At 39.4% G+C, this 15,588-nt stretch overlaps 1 protein-coding gene across 1 annotated transcript in view; it reads right to left on the bottom strand.

Moving 5' to 3' along the window:
- Positions 1-1,564: 1,564 nt before the first annotated feature.
- LOC149303886 (vomeronasal type-2 receptor 26-like) overlaps positions 1,565-15,588 on the bottom strand; it is a 24,130-nt gene continuing 10,106 nt past the window's right edge. Inside the window, exons 2-6 of the mRNA XM_089480305.1 lie at positions 8,201-8,492; positions 6,108-6,956; positions 4,844-5,071; positions 3,671-3,797; positions 1,565-3,033 (exon numbers count right to left, since the gene is read on the bottom strand). Of these exons, the coding sequence (XP_089336431.1) occupies positions 2,123-3,033; positions 3,671-3,797; positions 4,844-5,071; positions 6,108-6,956; positions 8,201-8,491 (2,406 nt within the window). The 5' untranslated portion in view covers position 8,492 and the 3' untranslated portion in view covers positions 1,565-2,122. The remainder of the gene's footprint in view (positions 3,034-3,670; positions 3,798-4,843; positions 5,072-6,107; positions 6,957-8,200; positions 8,493-15,588) is intronic.

Here is a 15,588-nt window from a genome sequence, read left to right as displayed (position 1 = left end):
GAATTCGCATAGCTGAACTAGGAGTCACCCTGGATCTGACCTGCAAAAAGCCCCATGTGATATACTCCTGTGACTTGTCCAAGGTCATCACTATCTACTATCCCCACTTCTCTAAATACAGGTTTCATTGGGTATTATTTCCCTTGATCTATAGGATTTATTCCAAGCACAAATTGCCTGGGGTTGATTGAAAAAAGGCAGTTGGGAAGGGATGGGAAAACCCATAAAAGAGAAAAGAATTCTTGACCTGAGTGGGATGGTCTTAATGAACTACCTAAGGAGTAGGGCTGCAAGGATCTGGATGGTTTTTGGAAGTCTTAGAAATGCACAGTTAAAGAAAAAACACACAGGAGTGTAAGAGGAATTTCCTAGTGTCTGTTTCAAGCTCTAGGAGAAGCAAGGGTGTACCTATGTATGTGGGGACATGCCTTTTTCTGCTGCCTGCCCAGCCTGAAATCATAGAATCAAAGTAATACAATACTTTAATGTAATCCTTCTTGGTGTATTAGGAATTCATTTATACTCAGATACTCCAAAATACAATGGACTTTATCACACCAACAAAAAATATGAGAGCATAGCAGGATGCTCCTGTCAATATCGTATGATAACACCATGAGTATCACACAACATCATGCAACATCATGATTGTCCCACGATTATCCCATAAATAAAGAGGAATTCTAGCACCACTTTTTATTCACAAACAGTCCCATGAATAAAAAGCAGTGTTAGAATTCTTCTTTATTCACAAAATAATTACAAGATAATCATGACATCACATGACATTGTGTGATAAGCATGGTGTTGTTGGGCAATATTGATAGGAGCAACCCACTATGTTCCCATCTTTTTTGCCAGTATGATAAAGGCCAATGTCTTTGTAACATAAACACCCCCACAAAGTCCAAGGCAATCACTGATAAGTCCATTGCCTTAGTCCATTTTGGCTAACTACTGAATGCTTTACTCAAGGCATCAGGACAGCTGCAAATCGTCTCACCTCTGTCCCTTCCATCTCTTGCCCTTCCATGTCTCCCACTTCCTCTAAGTTCAGCATGCCAAGGAAAGCTTGAGGTTTGTTCACACATTGGGTAAATAAAAAGTGGGTATTGCAGCATTCCTTTTTCCATTGCAGTCCTCTTCCTCACAGCTGTTGCTGAGGAGAGAGAATTTCTTCAGCAGATTCCCCACTCATGGACTACCCCTGCTACAATGGATGCAGTTATTCTGTCAATAATATGTTTTATTCAGACGTGTTTCTGTATTTTAACTGGTAGTTTGATGAGGTAGAACTTGTGGTTACTTTCTTGTTTAATTTTTTTGAACTTGTATTGACTTTATTGAGGTGTTTTCATTTTTTTTTCCTTATACTGTATTTATATTAAACTGTTGCCCTCTGCGGTTGCCTTTGGTTCCAGGACCCCTGCCCCGAATCGATGGATGTGCAAGTCTCATTTTAAACAATGGTGTATTAAAATGGTGTCCCTTAAATAAAATGAGAAGATCAAGGTTTAATTTTTTAAATTCCTTTTTAAATATTTTCAAGCTGTAGATGGTTGAATCCATGGATACAGAATTAATGGGTACAGGGCTGATTGTATATTATATTCAATGCTTGTTAGCCTTATTCAGCACTCGTTTCAAAAAATATGAGAAACTAAAGGAGGAAAGAATATTATAACAGTTTTGAATTAGACACAATAGAAAACCCAATAGTTCTGGGAGAACGGTGTACTTAGACTGCAGTTCCCATCATTTGTCAATATAAGTGATACGGGATAGAACTGACAGAGGCTGCAGTCCAGCAACATCTAGAACAGTGGTGGCAAACCTATGGCACGAGTGCCAGAGGTGGCACTCAGAGCCCTCTTCGTGGGCATGTGCGCTATCAGAGTTTGTCAGAGTTCATTACTAGAAAGCCAGAGGTGTGCGGCACTTTGCGATAAATAAGTGGGTTTGGGGTTGCAGTTTGGGCACTCAGTCTCTAAAAGGCTTGCCATCACTGATCTAGAGGGACACACCGTGCCCACTCTTGCAATAAACTAAGAAATAAAACAACAACATAGTGAGAATATAATGATACCTCGGGGGATAATTCCTGAGGATACATCTTCCTTTCTCATCTATACCCACTCTTTTTCCTTACCAGTTGCTCCCTGGTGTTCAGCTCAGGCCTCAGTAAAATAATATAGAGTTTGGGAAGAAAGATGCAGCCCAACAATCCAGCGCTAGAGGCTAAGATGGAGAAGATCTCCACAGCCACCATGTATTTCCCCTTTGTGCTCAGGTACGTGGGAACAAAGGACACCCAAACACTGCAAAAGACCAACATGCTGAAAGCGATGAGCTTAGCTTCATTAAAAGTATCAGGCAGCTTCCGGGCAAAGAAAGCCACAGTGAAACTGATAATGGCCAACAACCCTATGTAGCTTAATACAATATAAAACATGAAGTCAGAGCCTTCATTGCATTGCACTATAATCTGATCCATCTGGGACTGCATGTCATATTCTGGGAAAGGGGGAGAAACTGCTAACCATGCAACGCAGATGCCAATTTGAATTAGAGAAGAGAAAACAATCACCAGCACTTCTAGTCTCTTTCCCAAGCAATTTTTGATCTGGTTTCCTGGCTCGGTGACCATAAAGGCCAAAACAACAGTGATCGTTTTTGCTAATACACAAGCAACAGCAATAGAAAATATAATGCCAAAAACTATTTGTCTCAGAAGGCAGGTCATCTTTCCTGGCCTTCCAATGAATAAGAAGGAGGAGAGGAAACAGACAAGTAGAGAACAGAGTAGAATGCATGTGACACTCCAATTGTTGGCTTTCACAATAGGTGTACTGTGATACTGAATTAAAATCAAAAACAGCACAACAGTCATTATGGAAAAGGAAAGTGCCAAGGAAACCAGAGCTGCCCCCAATTCCTCCTTGTAAGATAGGTAGATTGTTTCTTTAGGGATACATTGGTCCTGGCTCTTGTTTGGATACTGATCTTCTGGGCACTTCTCACATTGGTCAGCATCTGAAAGTCAGAGGCAAGGTCTCAGTACTCCGTGAATGCAGTTGACATCCATTCTTTGTATTGTTGCAGTGCCTCAAAAGTACTCATCTTAAAAATAAAAAAACTACCTACTGCTGAATTTCCAGAATAGCTGTTCTGTCATCATATCCCTTCATGGAGATCATTGCACTGGTCCAATCTCATCATATTTGCTGATGAAATAAATGCACATTTAACTTTAAACATAGGGTTTACTGCATTCGCCAGTGGCTGGCCAAATGCCGCTCAAATATGGCCCTTATGCAAGCTGCGTTTATCACATGGCTTTTCAAGCTCAGGATTTTGAAAGGCCATGGAATAAACCCAAATTGCACATGGGCTGTGTACGGGCTGTATTTCCCCAGCCATCGGTGAATGCGATAAGCCTGTGTTTAAAGTTAAATGCACCCCTATCCGTCGACAAAAACAGGATTAGACAAGTATGGTAATCTCCTGTCTTAATAAGTGTATTCACATTTATGTTCATTATTATTATTATTAAAGTGTATTTATAAAGTGCTGTAAAATTTACACAGTGCTGTACATAGTATGTCCATAGAACGGATAGCAATTAAAATTCACCTGGTTTTTACACTTTTGCCAGAAACTGTTCACTTACCAGTATTTATTGAAATCCTCCCTGCTGGGCACTGAACACAGTCATAGCAACAGACTTGCTTCCCCGGCTGAAGGAACATGTTCTGGCCAGGAAGACAGCTCTCCACACAGGTGGATTTGGGCACCATCTAACAAAGAATAGCACTTGAAGTGGGAAATGTTGAATGAAGCTTCAAAGATAACATTTCTACAGATCCAGCTGATCGGATAATACTGCTCTACAACAGTACCCACCCAATTCACTTCAATTCACCAAAGGAAATAGGGACCACAGTATCTACTTAGCTTCATTCATCAACAACAAAAAGAGCTTTTTTCTACACTCTTCTTCTACATGCAGATGGCTGTTCCACTAAATAATCACTCTCCATTTTCCAAAGTGTATCTTAAAAACTCTTTTCTATAGGAAAAGGTTTTCACAGAACAACAATCCATACCACATGAAGATATAATATTAAAATATGTAAGGTAAGATTCACATATTGGAAAGCAAGGGAAGATACGGCAAAGACATGGAATCCTGTAAACTGATGAAAATCTTTAAAATATCTAAATGAATATGTCGAATATTTAAATTTTAAAACACTTATTTTTATTGATCAATGGATATTAATATATACATAGAATCTCTTTTTGCCGAATTGTTATTCTTTCCTGGCTTATAAAATTTCCCAAAGGTTTGCCTGGACATTTACTCCCAAACTGCTAGTGTTCAAAAAGTAACAGATTACTAATGTTTAGGCTCAACTACATATTTGTCTTCTGGGAGAAAAAAACCTACACATGTTGATATAAACTAATACAAAATGGACCCATCACAATACTAACATGAGTTGTTAAATCTTTTACAAAATGCTTTACCATCTCTAATATATATGAATTACAAAGAGCAGTAACATATATTTTTCAAGAAGGAAATACCAAGAGTAAATCCTTAGTAAGGACAAGCCACCTCTTGGATAATCAGAATAATGAGCAAAATAACTATTCACTTTTTAAAAAGTAGCATTCTAAGCTCAACTTTACAGTATATGTTTGTACAATTTTCACTTAATGAGCATATTGATATTTACTATATTATAAATTTTAATATATGGTTATTATTTCTAATATCAATATAATATTAATATATTGTTTATAAGTATGTGATCATGAGGGGAGAAATCATTCTTACCTGATTAAACTTGTGATTCCACATGATCACATTTCCAGGAAAGTTGAACTGTGGTTCTCCAGCATCTTTGGAATCCATTGTTGCAAGTTGTATTCTCTGGAAAGATTCATTGGGGAATGTGACCAAGTTGATGAGATTGTATCCAGTTGCCAGATCTGCATTACCATCAAAATATATCTCTTCACCAGCACTATTATTAAAGTGAACATTTTTCAAGAAGGAATGAAGCTAAAGAAAGGAGAACATGTTGACAAAACTGTCAAATGGTGAGAAAATGGATAAATGTGTAGCCTCCCCCCTCTTTCACAACATGAATAATAATAAAAAATTATTTCTATCCCGCTTTTCTGTTAGGAAACAATCAAAGTAGCTTACAAATAAAACCAGTACGATATACAATACATGGTATTATATATCACATTGGTTAGCATGACCTCTAAATAAGAACATTTTAAATGAGACAAAGGAGATTATCACACCCGAACATCCCTGATGGATAGTTACATGTTTAACCAGCAATGACAGATCTTAATGCACTGTCCCAGGGTCAGGCTGTAGGCAACCTGTATACAGCTCATATACAACCTGGGATTATCCTGCAGCTTTTCAAGAACAGGATTTTCCCATTCTTGAAAAGCTACGGGACAAGCCCAGGTTGCATACAGGCTGTCTATGGCCTAACCACGGGACAGTACGATAAGATCCATCATTGACGGTTAAACATGGTTCTATCCTGTCAGAAATGTTCGCATGCAATAATCTCCTAAAACATGTTTTGCAAAAGGATCTTGTAGCACCTTTGAATAACCAAAAGAAAGAAACTGGTTGCATGCTACTCGTTTCCTTCTTTCACTTCGTCTCCAAGGTGCTACAAGATCAGAGTCAACCCAGCCTTGCAGGCTTCAAAAGTTGCTAAAGTGAGTACCCAGCTTGTTGAGGCAATTAGCTTACAGCTGGAAACTGCTTAGAGACTGTTTAGTGCAGTATGAAGTGGTATATAAATGACGCTGCTATTGCTATCCATTTGATTACTTGTTTTCTTAACTAATCTGGCTATGTCTTTGAATAAAACATGTTTTGTGACTGACTGATTGTATCCCAAAGGATGGAAGCCTTGTCTATTTTGATATCATAATTTAAATTGCTCATTCTCTTTGTTAGTTTGTTTAAGCTTGTTTATATTTCCTCATTTTTTGTAATGTGGGATATTTTTGTCATTATTATTAATAATGGTCTCCCATTTTGTTGCTTGAGCAGGGACTACCTGCCAGGGCTGAACTTTCCAGGGGCTCCAGCCATTGAATATAACTCTCCTGTGGGACACCCATGAATACATAGTATGGAGAGCATGTGCTACAGCATAAACAGCATTGTAGATAGTATAGCCCTGGCCAGACAGGCCCATTTCAAAAACAGTTCCAGGGAGGCTTTCCAGCTTCTCCTTGCCAGTACAGTTTCCTTTATTTGGTAGATAGAAGTTCATTGCTGGAAATGAACAAAGAAATGCACTAGCCCAGAACAGATGGATGTAATCAATATTGGACCGGAATGGATTTATGCTCTCAGCAAACTCTTGAAATCCTGGAACCACATTTGCATGCAGCTGGAATAATAAGGTGCCATTGAAAGACTTAGTGGTGAATTTCCTCCCAACTGCTAAAGCTGTGAAATCCCATTCAGCTGTTGTGATCCACACTCTCTCTATAGGAGCCATATGACTGTCTTCCTTAGAATTTAAGACTAACTGTAAACCCTCCAAAGATTGGCTGTCTCCATAAACAAGAATCACATTGATTTCACTCAGTGAGAGTGCTGTTTGAATTGGTTGCAGTTTTTCTTGTGCTATTATGTATGACTGTGTTGCTGTCATTCTCGGGATCACCAGTGTCCAAGCAAGGCAAATATGACTCTGCAAGAGCTTTGGCCTCATGGTTCGAAGAAAGCGTTCTCCACTCTCATCATCTGCCACAATGAGGCCAATCCAGTTCCACCCAAAATGCTTGAGAAGCTGAAGAATCCCAGCATACTGAGAAGCTTCATTTGGGACCATCCGGTAGAAAGAAGGAAACCTCCTTTTGTCCTTCAACACTGGATCAAAGGCACCATAGCTGAGCTGAAGAGAAAGACATTATATTATTTAAACTGAGAAAACAGTATCATTTGCAAACACAGACTGATTTATCTCAAATATTTATTATTTCATTTAGTAATTTATTCCAGAAATGTGAAATTGTCATTGCTAACAGATCAACATTATTCTTTCTGTGAAATTAATCATAACATTCCTCATTCAATTTTGTAGGTATTTCAGATATTAGTTATCTGGATAGAGTTTAGAGTAGTGAGTCCTGCAGCCATAAACTTATCTGCCCTGACACATTCCTATGAACAGACGAATCAGAATGTCAATGCAACTTTGCCATGAATTAAAACATTGTCGTGGGTCCCAGTGAATCCTAGTGTGATATTGGGTAGAAATTCAAGGGTAGAAAAAAATTCCCAGTATTGGTTAACATATGCCACTGCAGTCCTCCTGCCTCCATTGCCTCTGTCACCTCCATTTCCAAATCCCTGGACCATCAGTATGACAATTTCTTTCCTCCCTTGACTTTTTCTCTACTTCCTCACTTCTTTCCCATACCTATCTTAAACAGAGCTGGGAATGTTTATTTTTATAATCCATTCCCTTCCCAGATGTTTAAAAAAAATCATAATGGTACCTATCAGATAAATTCTATTCAGATACATAACTATATTAGTCTGGAATATCAGTATACAAAGAAATCTTGTAGTATCTTTCAGACTAACTCAGTGAAAGATTTTAAAGCATAAGCTTTTGTAGGCTTATGTACCCACAGTGTAGAAATAAAGCAGTTAGACACCACTTTAAGTGCTATAACTCCATCCTATGAAATCCTGGGATTGGTAGTTTTACAAGGTCTTTAACCTTCTCTGCCAAACAGTGCTTGTGCTTCACAAAATTACAAATCCCAGGATTCTGTAAGTTGAAGCCATGGCAGTAAATGTAGTGCCAAAATGCATTATTTCTACACTGTAGATTCAACCTTGGTATACTTCCTCAGACTGGGTCCATGAAAGCTTATGCTACAACATCATTCAACCAGTTAGTCTCAATGTTGCTACATGATCCATTTGCAGATCCATTTTATGTTTCTCATGAAACTTAACAGGCAATCCTCACTCATAAATGCGGGAAGGACTTTTTATAACACTTCTTGTGGTTACATAATATTTGACAGTGCTCCAGAGATGTTGGGAGAGACTGAATATTCCATATTTTCCTTGTCGTAGACCTTAAGCCATATCTGGACTCCAGCTATTTGTCTAAAAGCATACCTGAGGAATTTTGTAGATATTGAAGATGTTGTTCATCTGGACCGAATTTGGCGAGGTGAGTCCTCCAATGGCTGCCATTAATTTATCCACTTGCCCACAGTTGTAATTCACTGGATTCCCTTGTCCCACAAACAGAAGCTTCATGGTGGTAGCGCAGCTTCGGAATGAATTAAAAGCATTGTCATTGATTTTGAATCTTAGTGTGATGTTGGGCAGCAGTTCAGCATTCTTGTTGATTTCTTGTACGGCAAAAATAAAAGCCAGGATGTACTGGTAGTTTTTAGGGATCATGCTGTAATACCATGTTGATAAAAAAAAAACATTTTTGATTTGCCGGTCTAAATAACAGAAACATTGCTACTCATATAGCAAAAGAAACTCAGAACAAAATTCAAGTACAGTCCTGCATATATTCATATCTCTCATTCATCAGTGAAACACGTGTGAATTTCCCCTCTTCCCCTTTTTCCTTATTTCATTTGTCTGTTCATTTATACATAGAATCATAGAGTTGGAAGGGACCACAAGGGCCATCCAGTCCAATCCCATGGCATACAGGAATACATAATCAAAACACGCCAGACAGATGGCCATCCAGCCTCTGTTTAAAAACCTCCAAAGAAGATTTCACCACTTACTAGGAAGCATGTTCCACTGCCAAAGAGCACTTACCATCAGGATGTCTTTGGGTGGAATCTCTTCTTCTGCAGCTTGAATCCATTGTTCCATGCCCTATTCTCTGGAGAGCAGCACAAAACAAGCTTGCACCTCAATAGGACCCCTTCAAATATTAAAACATGGCTTTCATATCCACTCTTAACCTTCTCTTCTCCAGATTAAACATACCCAGCTCCCTAAGCTTTTCCTCAGAGGGCATGGGTTCCAGACCTTGCATTTTTTTGGTCACTCTCCTCACAACACAAGCTTGTCACAATGCTTCTTGAATTTTAGTGACCGGACTTTGGCAGTTCCCCTCGTAGGATGAGTTCAGTCCTGTTCTTTGCCACAGTCTTTTAAAACTATTCCCTTGCCGTTACTATTTTACAGACATAGTGTTGAAAAGTGCATTTCACATTCTCACCAGTCTAACACTCTTACTCTGATCCATTTGCTATATCTGAGGAAGGATATGGCTCCTTTTTTCTGACATTTCCCAATGAATAATATCTACCTACATCTACAGACCAGAACTTTATTGTCTTTAAAAAACTTTATGCCTTATGTTTCTATCCTTTGTTAACTTACGCAAGGACGTTACAGTTTATACACTTCTTTACCCAGTTGCTCATCTGTCTGCTAGCAAAAGCTAAGGACATGACTCATTATTAGGAAGGTTTTTCACCAAGTTGGCAAAACATCATCACCAATGGGAACTTACTAAGCATCTGTTCCTGAGGACTCTGGGTGTTTCTGAAACTCTGGCAGAATGATGTGATGAAGTGTAATTGATACAAATTCAGCAATGAACATATCTTTTGAAGGATGAGCTTGAACTCTTGTCCCCTCACTGCAATTGAAGGAGTTTGAACACTTGCTGGAAGAATAATGCAGTGACAACTGCAATGAAAACAGCCAGAATGCAATGATGTCTGCAGCCAAGCACCAGCTGCACATCTTTCTGTTAGCCTTCAGGGACCCCCAAGTCTTGACAGAAGAAAGGGGGGAAACCTGCGTTGACTGTCTGCTTCAAATTAACCTTATAGACTTACTGTTTGGACAGTGGTCTTTATAGAATAAATCCAGAATATAAGAGCAGGAAAGAACTGTTTCAACATTACTTTTGAAGACTGTCTATTCACAGGGATTCAAAGAGCTGCAGTACTAATCACAGTCATTTTTATAATTACAAGGCAAAATGTTTGTTTTCTTGAAATCCTACTGGATTCTGGTCAGGTCTGAACAGTAAAGACATCAACACTAGCAAGTCTTGTTGTGTAACTTTTTCAAGGCAGTGAGAAGAAAGAGAATGCTTCCCTCTCTTGGTTCTGGATATCAGAGGTTTCCTTTGACTGAGTCACATATTATTCTGTTTATATCCCTGGATCACTTTCTACTCTGATTAGCAAATGGGATATAAATCCTCAGATCCTACATATGATCATGAAAAGCCTTGTCACTGTACTCATGGTAGATCCTAGAAAGGGAAATGGCTGACAGTGAGATCAGAAGAAAGATGGAGGGAGACAATCCTTGGCTGAAGAAAAGGAAGGTGTTTCAATTGTGAGAACAGGCCAAGCCAGCCTAGGGTCTGTGTATCTCTCCCTCTTGGTATGACTCACTCACTTCATATTGCAAACATCTGGAGAAGAAGTGGACTTCATTTGGCCTTCTCCTGTCTCACATTTAACATTCTCAATAATGTGGCAGCTCTATGCTGCAAAAACCAGTATGGAAAAGTGGTTTCAGTGTATGACCAGGACTCTGGAGATCAGAGTTTCATTACTTGGTTGGCCATGGAAACCCACTGAGTGGCCTTGGGTGAGACACACACTTTCAGCTCCAGGAAAACCTGTGATAGGTTCACCTTAGGCTTGTCATAAGTCAGAAACACTTGAAAGCACACAACAACAACAACAACAACAACAACAGATACTTTGCAAGTCCCCCTACTGATCTTGGTCCTGTTCCTACAAATGCTTGTCTTAGCAAAGAAAGGTAGTTCACTGGGCAAGCTGGAGACAAACCACGTCCCAATCCACTTGCAGTGCGTTGAAGACAGCTGTGTGGTAGCAACAGCTGGGTAGGGCTTGCAGACTGAGGCACACAAGCATGCCTTTTCTTCCAAATGGAGTTTAAGGATGCCTTCCTGTTGTGGAAGCTTATCAAAAGTCCCATGAGGCTTATGCTAAAAGTTATCTTCTTGACATGCAACCCTTAATCCTTTGAAAAGGAGATGCTTGCAAATAAATCTGAAGTTTAATGCATGTAGAATATGATACTTTGTAGACCCCACTGACCTAGCGGTCATTTTTACCCTCTTATTTCATTCTTCATTCTTACTCTTTACTTCCTAATTAAAAAGTAGGTATTTAATAATTGTATACCACCCTTAGATCATTTGATATAGCCTGAAGCACAAATATATTAATAATACATCTCCAAGAATCCCTATTTTCCATTGCCTTGCCCAAATCATGCAAGCCCCTGCCCATAAACCCCTAATTGAGTCTATCTATCTGGTTTGTGGTCTTCCTCTCTTTCTTCTACCCTCAATCTTTCCTAGCACTGTTGTTTTTTCTAGTGATCTGTGCTTTCTCATTATGTGGCCAAAGTACAACAGTCTCAGCTTGATCATACTTGCTTCCATGAAGATTCCTGGTCTGATCTGTTCAAGAACCTATTTGTTTGTTTTCTTGGCTGTCCATGGTATCCTAAGTACTCATCTCCAGCACCACATTTCAGATAAGTTGATTTTCTTTCTGTCTGCTTCCTTCACTGTCCAGTTCTCACATCCATACAGGGTACTTGGGAATACAATGGCCTGAACAATTCTGAATTTAGAGCTCAGTTATATGTCTTTGCTCTTCAGTAGCTTATCCAGTTCTTTCATAGCTGCCATGCCCATTCCTAGTGTTCTTCTTCTTTCTTGACTGCAGTCTCCATTCTGGACAATGTCTGATCGTAGATATGGGAATTCTTTATTTCAGTTTCCTCGTTGTCTAGATTGAATTTGTGTATTTCTTCCGTGGTCATTCTTTTTGTTTTCTTTATGTTCAGCATCAAACCTGCCTTTACACTTTCGTCTTTGAACTTCCTTATTAACTGTTCCAATTGCTGGATGTTTTCTGCTGATATTATGATGTCATCCCCATGTCTTAGGTTGTTAATGTTGCTTGCTCCTCTCTTCACTCCTCCTTTCTCCGATTCTGATTCTGCTTTTCTTATGATGTTTTCAGCATATAAGTTAAACAAGTGAGGTGATAGGATGCAGCCTTGCCTGACTCCTTTTCCTATTGGGAACCACTCTGTTTCCACAAATTCTGTTCTGACGGTGGCCTCCTGTCCTTGGTCCACATTCCTCATCAGGGTTATCAGATGTAGTGGCACACCCATGTCTTTGACTGCATTCCATAGTGATTAGCTTGGCTTTATTAAAAGTATTAGGCAACCTCCAATCGCCTGCAGACCTAAGTAGCCCAGGACAGCATAAAACATGAGTTCTTAATCTTCACTCCACTACATTATGATCTGGCCTATTTGAGAGTGTACATCAAATTCTGGGGAAAGAGGTGAAGAAATTAACCGAGCTACACAAATGCCAACTTGAATAAGAGAAGAAAGAATCATGACCAGCACTGCCTCCCTCCAAGTCATTTCCTCATCGTATTCCCTTTTAATATATACATTTCATTTTTATTTAAACACAAACAACAGAACAAACACAATCTTTTAAAACTGTCCCCTTGCCATGACTTTTTCAGTGTTGAAAATAATATTTTGTTGCTTATACTACTTGTTGCTTTTCTATCATTTCTATCTCTTTGGAGTGAAAACCTTGAAACCGATATGAGACTAGCATAAGACCTTGAAAATTCCCTTTATTCTAATGAAACTAGAAAGCTTTCTTCATTATAAAAATAAAGCAACTAGCTTTACTCAAGTATTACAATTATTACTAATCTGTTACTTTTTCTGGAAATGAGAGTGTACATTATTCAGATCCCCATACCTACAAGTTGTTATTTTGTGTGCATCACATTCTCACCAACCTAACTCTCTTTCTCTGATCCATTTTCCTTGATATATCTAAGGAAATGTGAAGTCATAGGCTGTCATGGCCGGCATCCATAATTTGTGTAAGGTTTTGGGTTGTGTGGCCGTGTTCTGGAAGAATTTATTCCTGGCGTTTCACCTGCATCTTTGAATGGTGGCATGGAAGTGAGTGGGGTATATGTATACTGCATGACCCTTGCTTGGGAGGAAGTGATTTACATGTTAAACTGCGTGTTGGTCTGTTGTTGAATGGCAAGGCCTCAGGTGGGAGGATATGTGCGTCTATTTAATCTGCTATCCATTCTCTGCGAGGAAACCCCCCTGACAACTAGATGATATTCATTTGCATGTGTTGAGTCTTTATTTTGGTATTTTTCAGGACTGGTAGCCAAACTCTATTTACTTTCAGGATTTCTTCTTTCCTGTTGAAGTTGTCCAGGTGTTTGTGGATTCCAATGGCCTCCCTGTGCATTCTGACCTAGTAGTTATTGGCATGGTCCAGAATGTCAGTGTTTTCAAATAGCATTTTATGCCCAGGTCAGTTTATCACATGTTCTGCTACTGCTGATTTTTCACATACCATGCAGCTGTGGACAAGTCTAAATAGGAACCATCAAACACAGTATTCAAACACAAATCAAGGAACATGAGAGACACTGCAGATTGGGCCAGCCAGAAAATTCAGCGGGAGCAGAAGATGTTATAAACGACCCTGGGCATAAAATGCTATTTGAAACACTGAAATTCTGGACCATGTCAACAACTACTAGGTCAGAATGCACAGGGAGGCCATTGAAATAAGTTGGAGTGGTTATGGATGGTGGCATTGTCTCACCAACTTTATTTTCAAACCAGGTTATTTGCTTTAGCTTTGGATGTATGCTTTGTCTGGGTCCAAGTGGAGAAATATAGTGTTCTCTTAAGGGATTCAGATTCGCAAATTTAGGAGACTGGAGTACCAGCTTGGTGATCAAGAGAAGGACTGGCTATTGTTCCCAACTCTGCTCCCTTTTGTTGCATTTCCCACCTCCAAGGATTTCCTATTAGGCTCCTCATCTGAACTCAATAAATAATCAGGTATAGATACTGTCAAGAGGGGCAGGTATCTTTCTTCCCTCCCAACAAGCCCAACCCAATTGTTTTAATTCAGTGAGAATTTACAGAGATTTCAGAAAGACAGTGCTGCAGCTGATTTGCTGATGAGAGGCCATTAGTTTCATTGTACAATATGAAGACCAAGAGAATCTGGCAGAGAAACTGATCCCTAAAAGCAGTCATTTATTTTGTGAAAGTAATGAAAGTAAACATGCCCAATATACAACTTTTCAAAATAGTAACTTTTTTTTTTTACTGGAAAGAAGAAGAACCACTTACTAAGCATTTGTTCCAGAGAGGTCTATGTGTTCTCTAAAGTCTGGCACAATGAAAGCACCAAGCACAATGGATACAAATTCAGCAATGAAAATGCCATTTGAATCATGGTCTGACTTGTGCCGAATTGTACTCCTGCAGACACACATAGATGCACTGAAATGCTTGCTGGAAAAATAATGCAGCAATGATGGCAACAAGAAAAGCCAGACTGTTAACATTTGGGCCCAGCACCAGTCAGACATCTTCAGGTTCACCTGTAGCCACCACCAATCTTCACCCAAAAAAACCTCTTGACAGACAAAACTGCACCTTCCTCAGATGAACTTCCCCCAAAAGGGTTATAGCAAGTTGTTTGGACCAGAGTCCTTATAAATGGAGAGCAACACACGTGAATAGTAATAAGTTCTATTGTTATTTTGCTCATGAAAGTCAGTGCTTATCCCTGTGGCTTTCAGGGACAGTAGTACTGATCACAGTAATTTCAATAATTATGGGGCAAGTAATCTTCTTTCTTGTTGCCCTCATCTCTCACAACCAAGAAAAAAATATGTATCTTTTCTCACTATTATGGACGGCCTGTTCCTCCTTAGGAAATTGATGTGGAAACCTGGTTTGGGGGCGGGGGGGGGGGGGGGGAGGGAGAGGAATCTCCATGAAAGTTGATCTAATTTTCTTCACTGATTAGGACTGGCAATGGGAAGAAAGGATATGGAGAATATAAAGTCTATATCCTAATCCGTTAGTATACATTGGTCACTATCTTCTACTGAGTCAGACCTAAGTGTATCTATATCACAGGGACTATTCCAATTGTTCCACTTAATAGCAAGAGTAATATAAGGGCAGAAATCACACATGCTGTTGATCCTGAGAAAAGTTCTGGTGTACTTGCTTGAAGTCCCCGAAGTTTCACCCCTTCAGAAAGAAGTAGAGACAGAACAGGGATGATAATAGTAGGGATGTGGTAAAAATCGTTACTGTTCATAAAACATATGGGAGCATTCTTTCTCAGTACTTTCAGTGTTCATGTCTTTTTGAACTCCTAAAATGCCAGCAGCTCACTCCAGGTGTGAGAATGTGGAGATGTTTCATTTGCTGGAAGTAATGGGACCACTTCAGGTACTGGGGGCACTTTGATGGGAAATTCAATGTTCAGGACATTTTTGTTCCTTAAATACTTTATGTAAACAGTGCTTTGGGCATTCAGGCAGGCTATTGGGTTAAGCAGTTAACGCATCAGTTTGTGTCACTCATTCTGCTTCCTCTCTTTCTTCCTCCCTCCATCTTTCCCAGAATTACTG

This window comes from Sceloporus occidentalis, unplaced genomic scaffold (genome assembly GCF_023333645.1).
Source record: "Sceloporus occidentalis isolate IW3139 unplaced genomic scaffold, rSceOcc1.0.p SCAF_14, whole genome shotgun sequence".
NCBI classification, from domain to species: Eukaryota; Metazoa; Chordata; class Lepidosauria; order Squamata; family Phrynosomatidae; genus Sceloporus; species Sceloporus occidentalis.
This window is presented reverse-complemented; position numbering and strand designations above follow the sequence as displayed.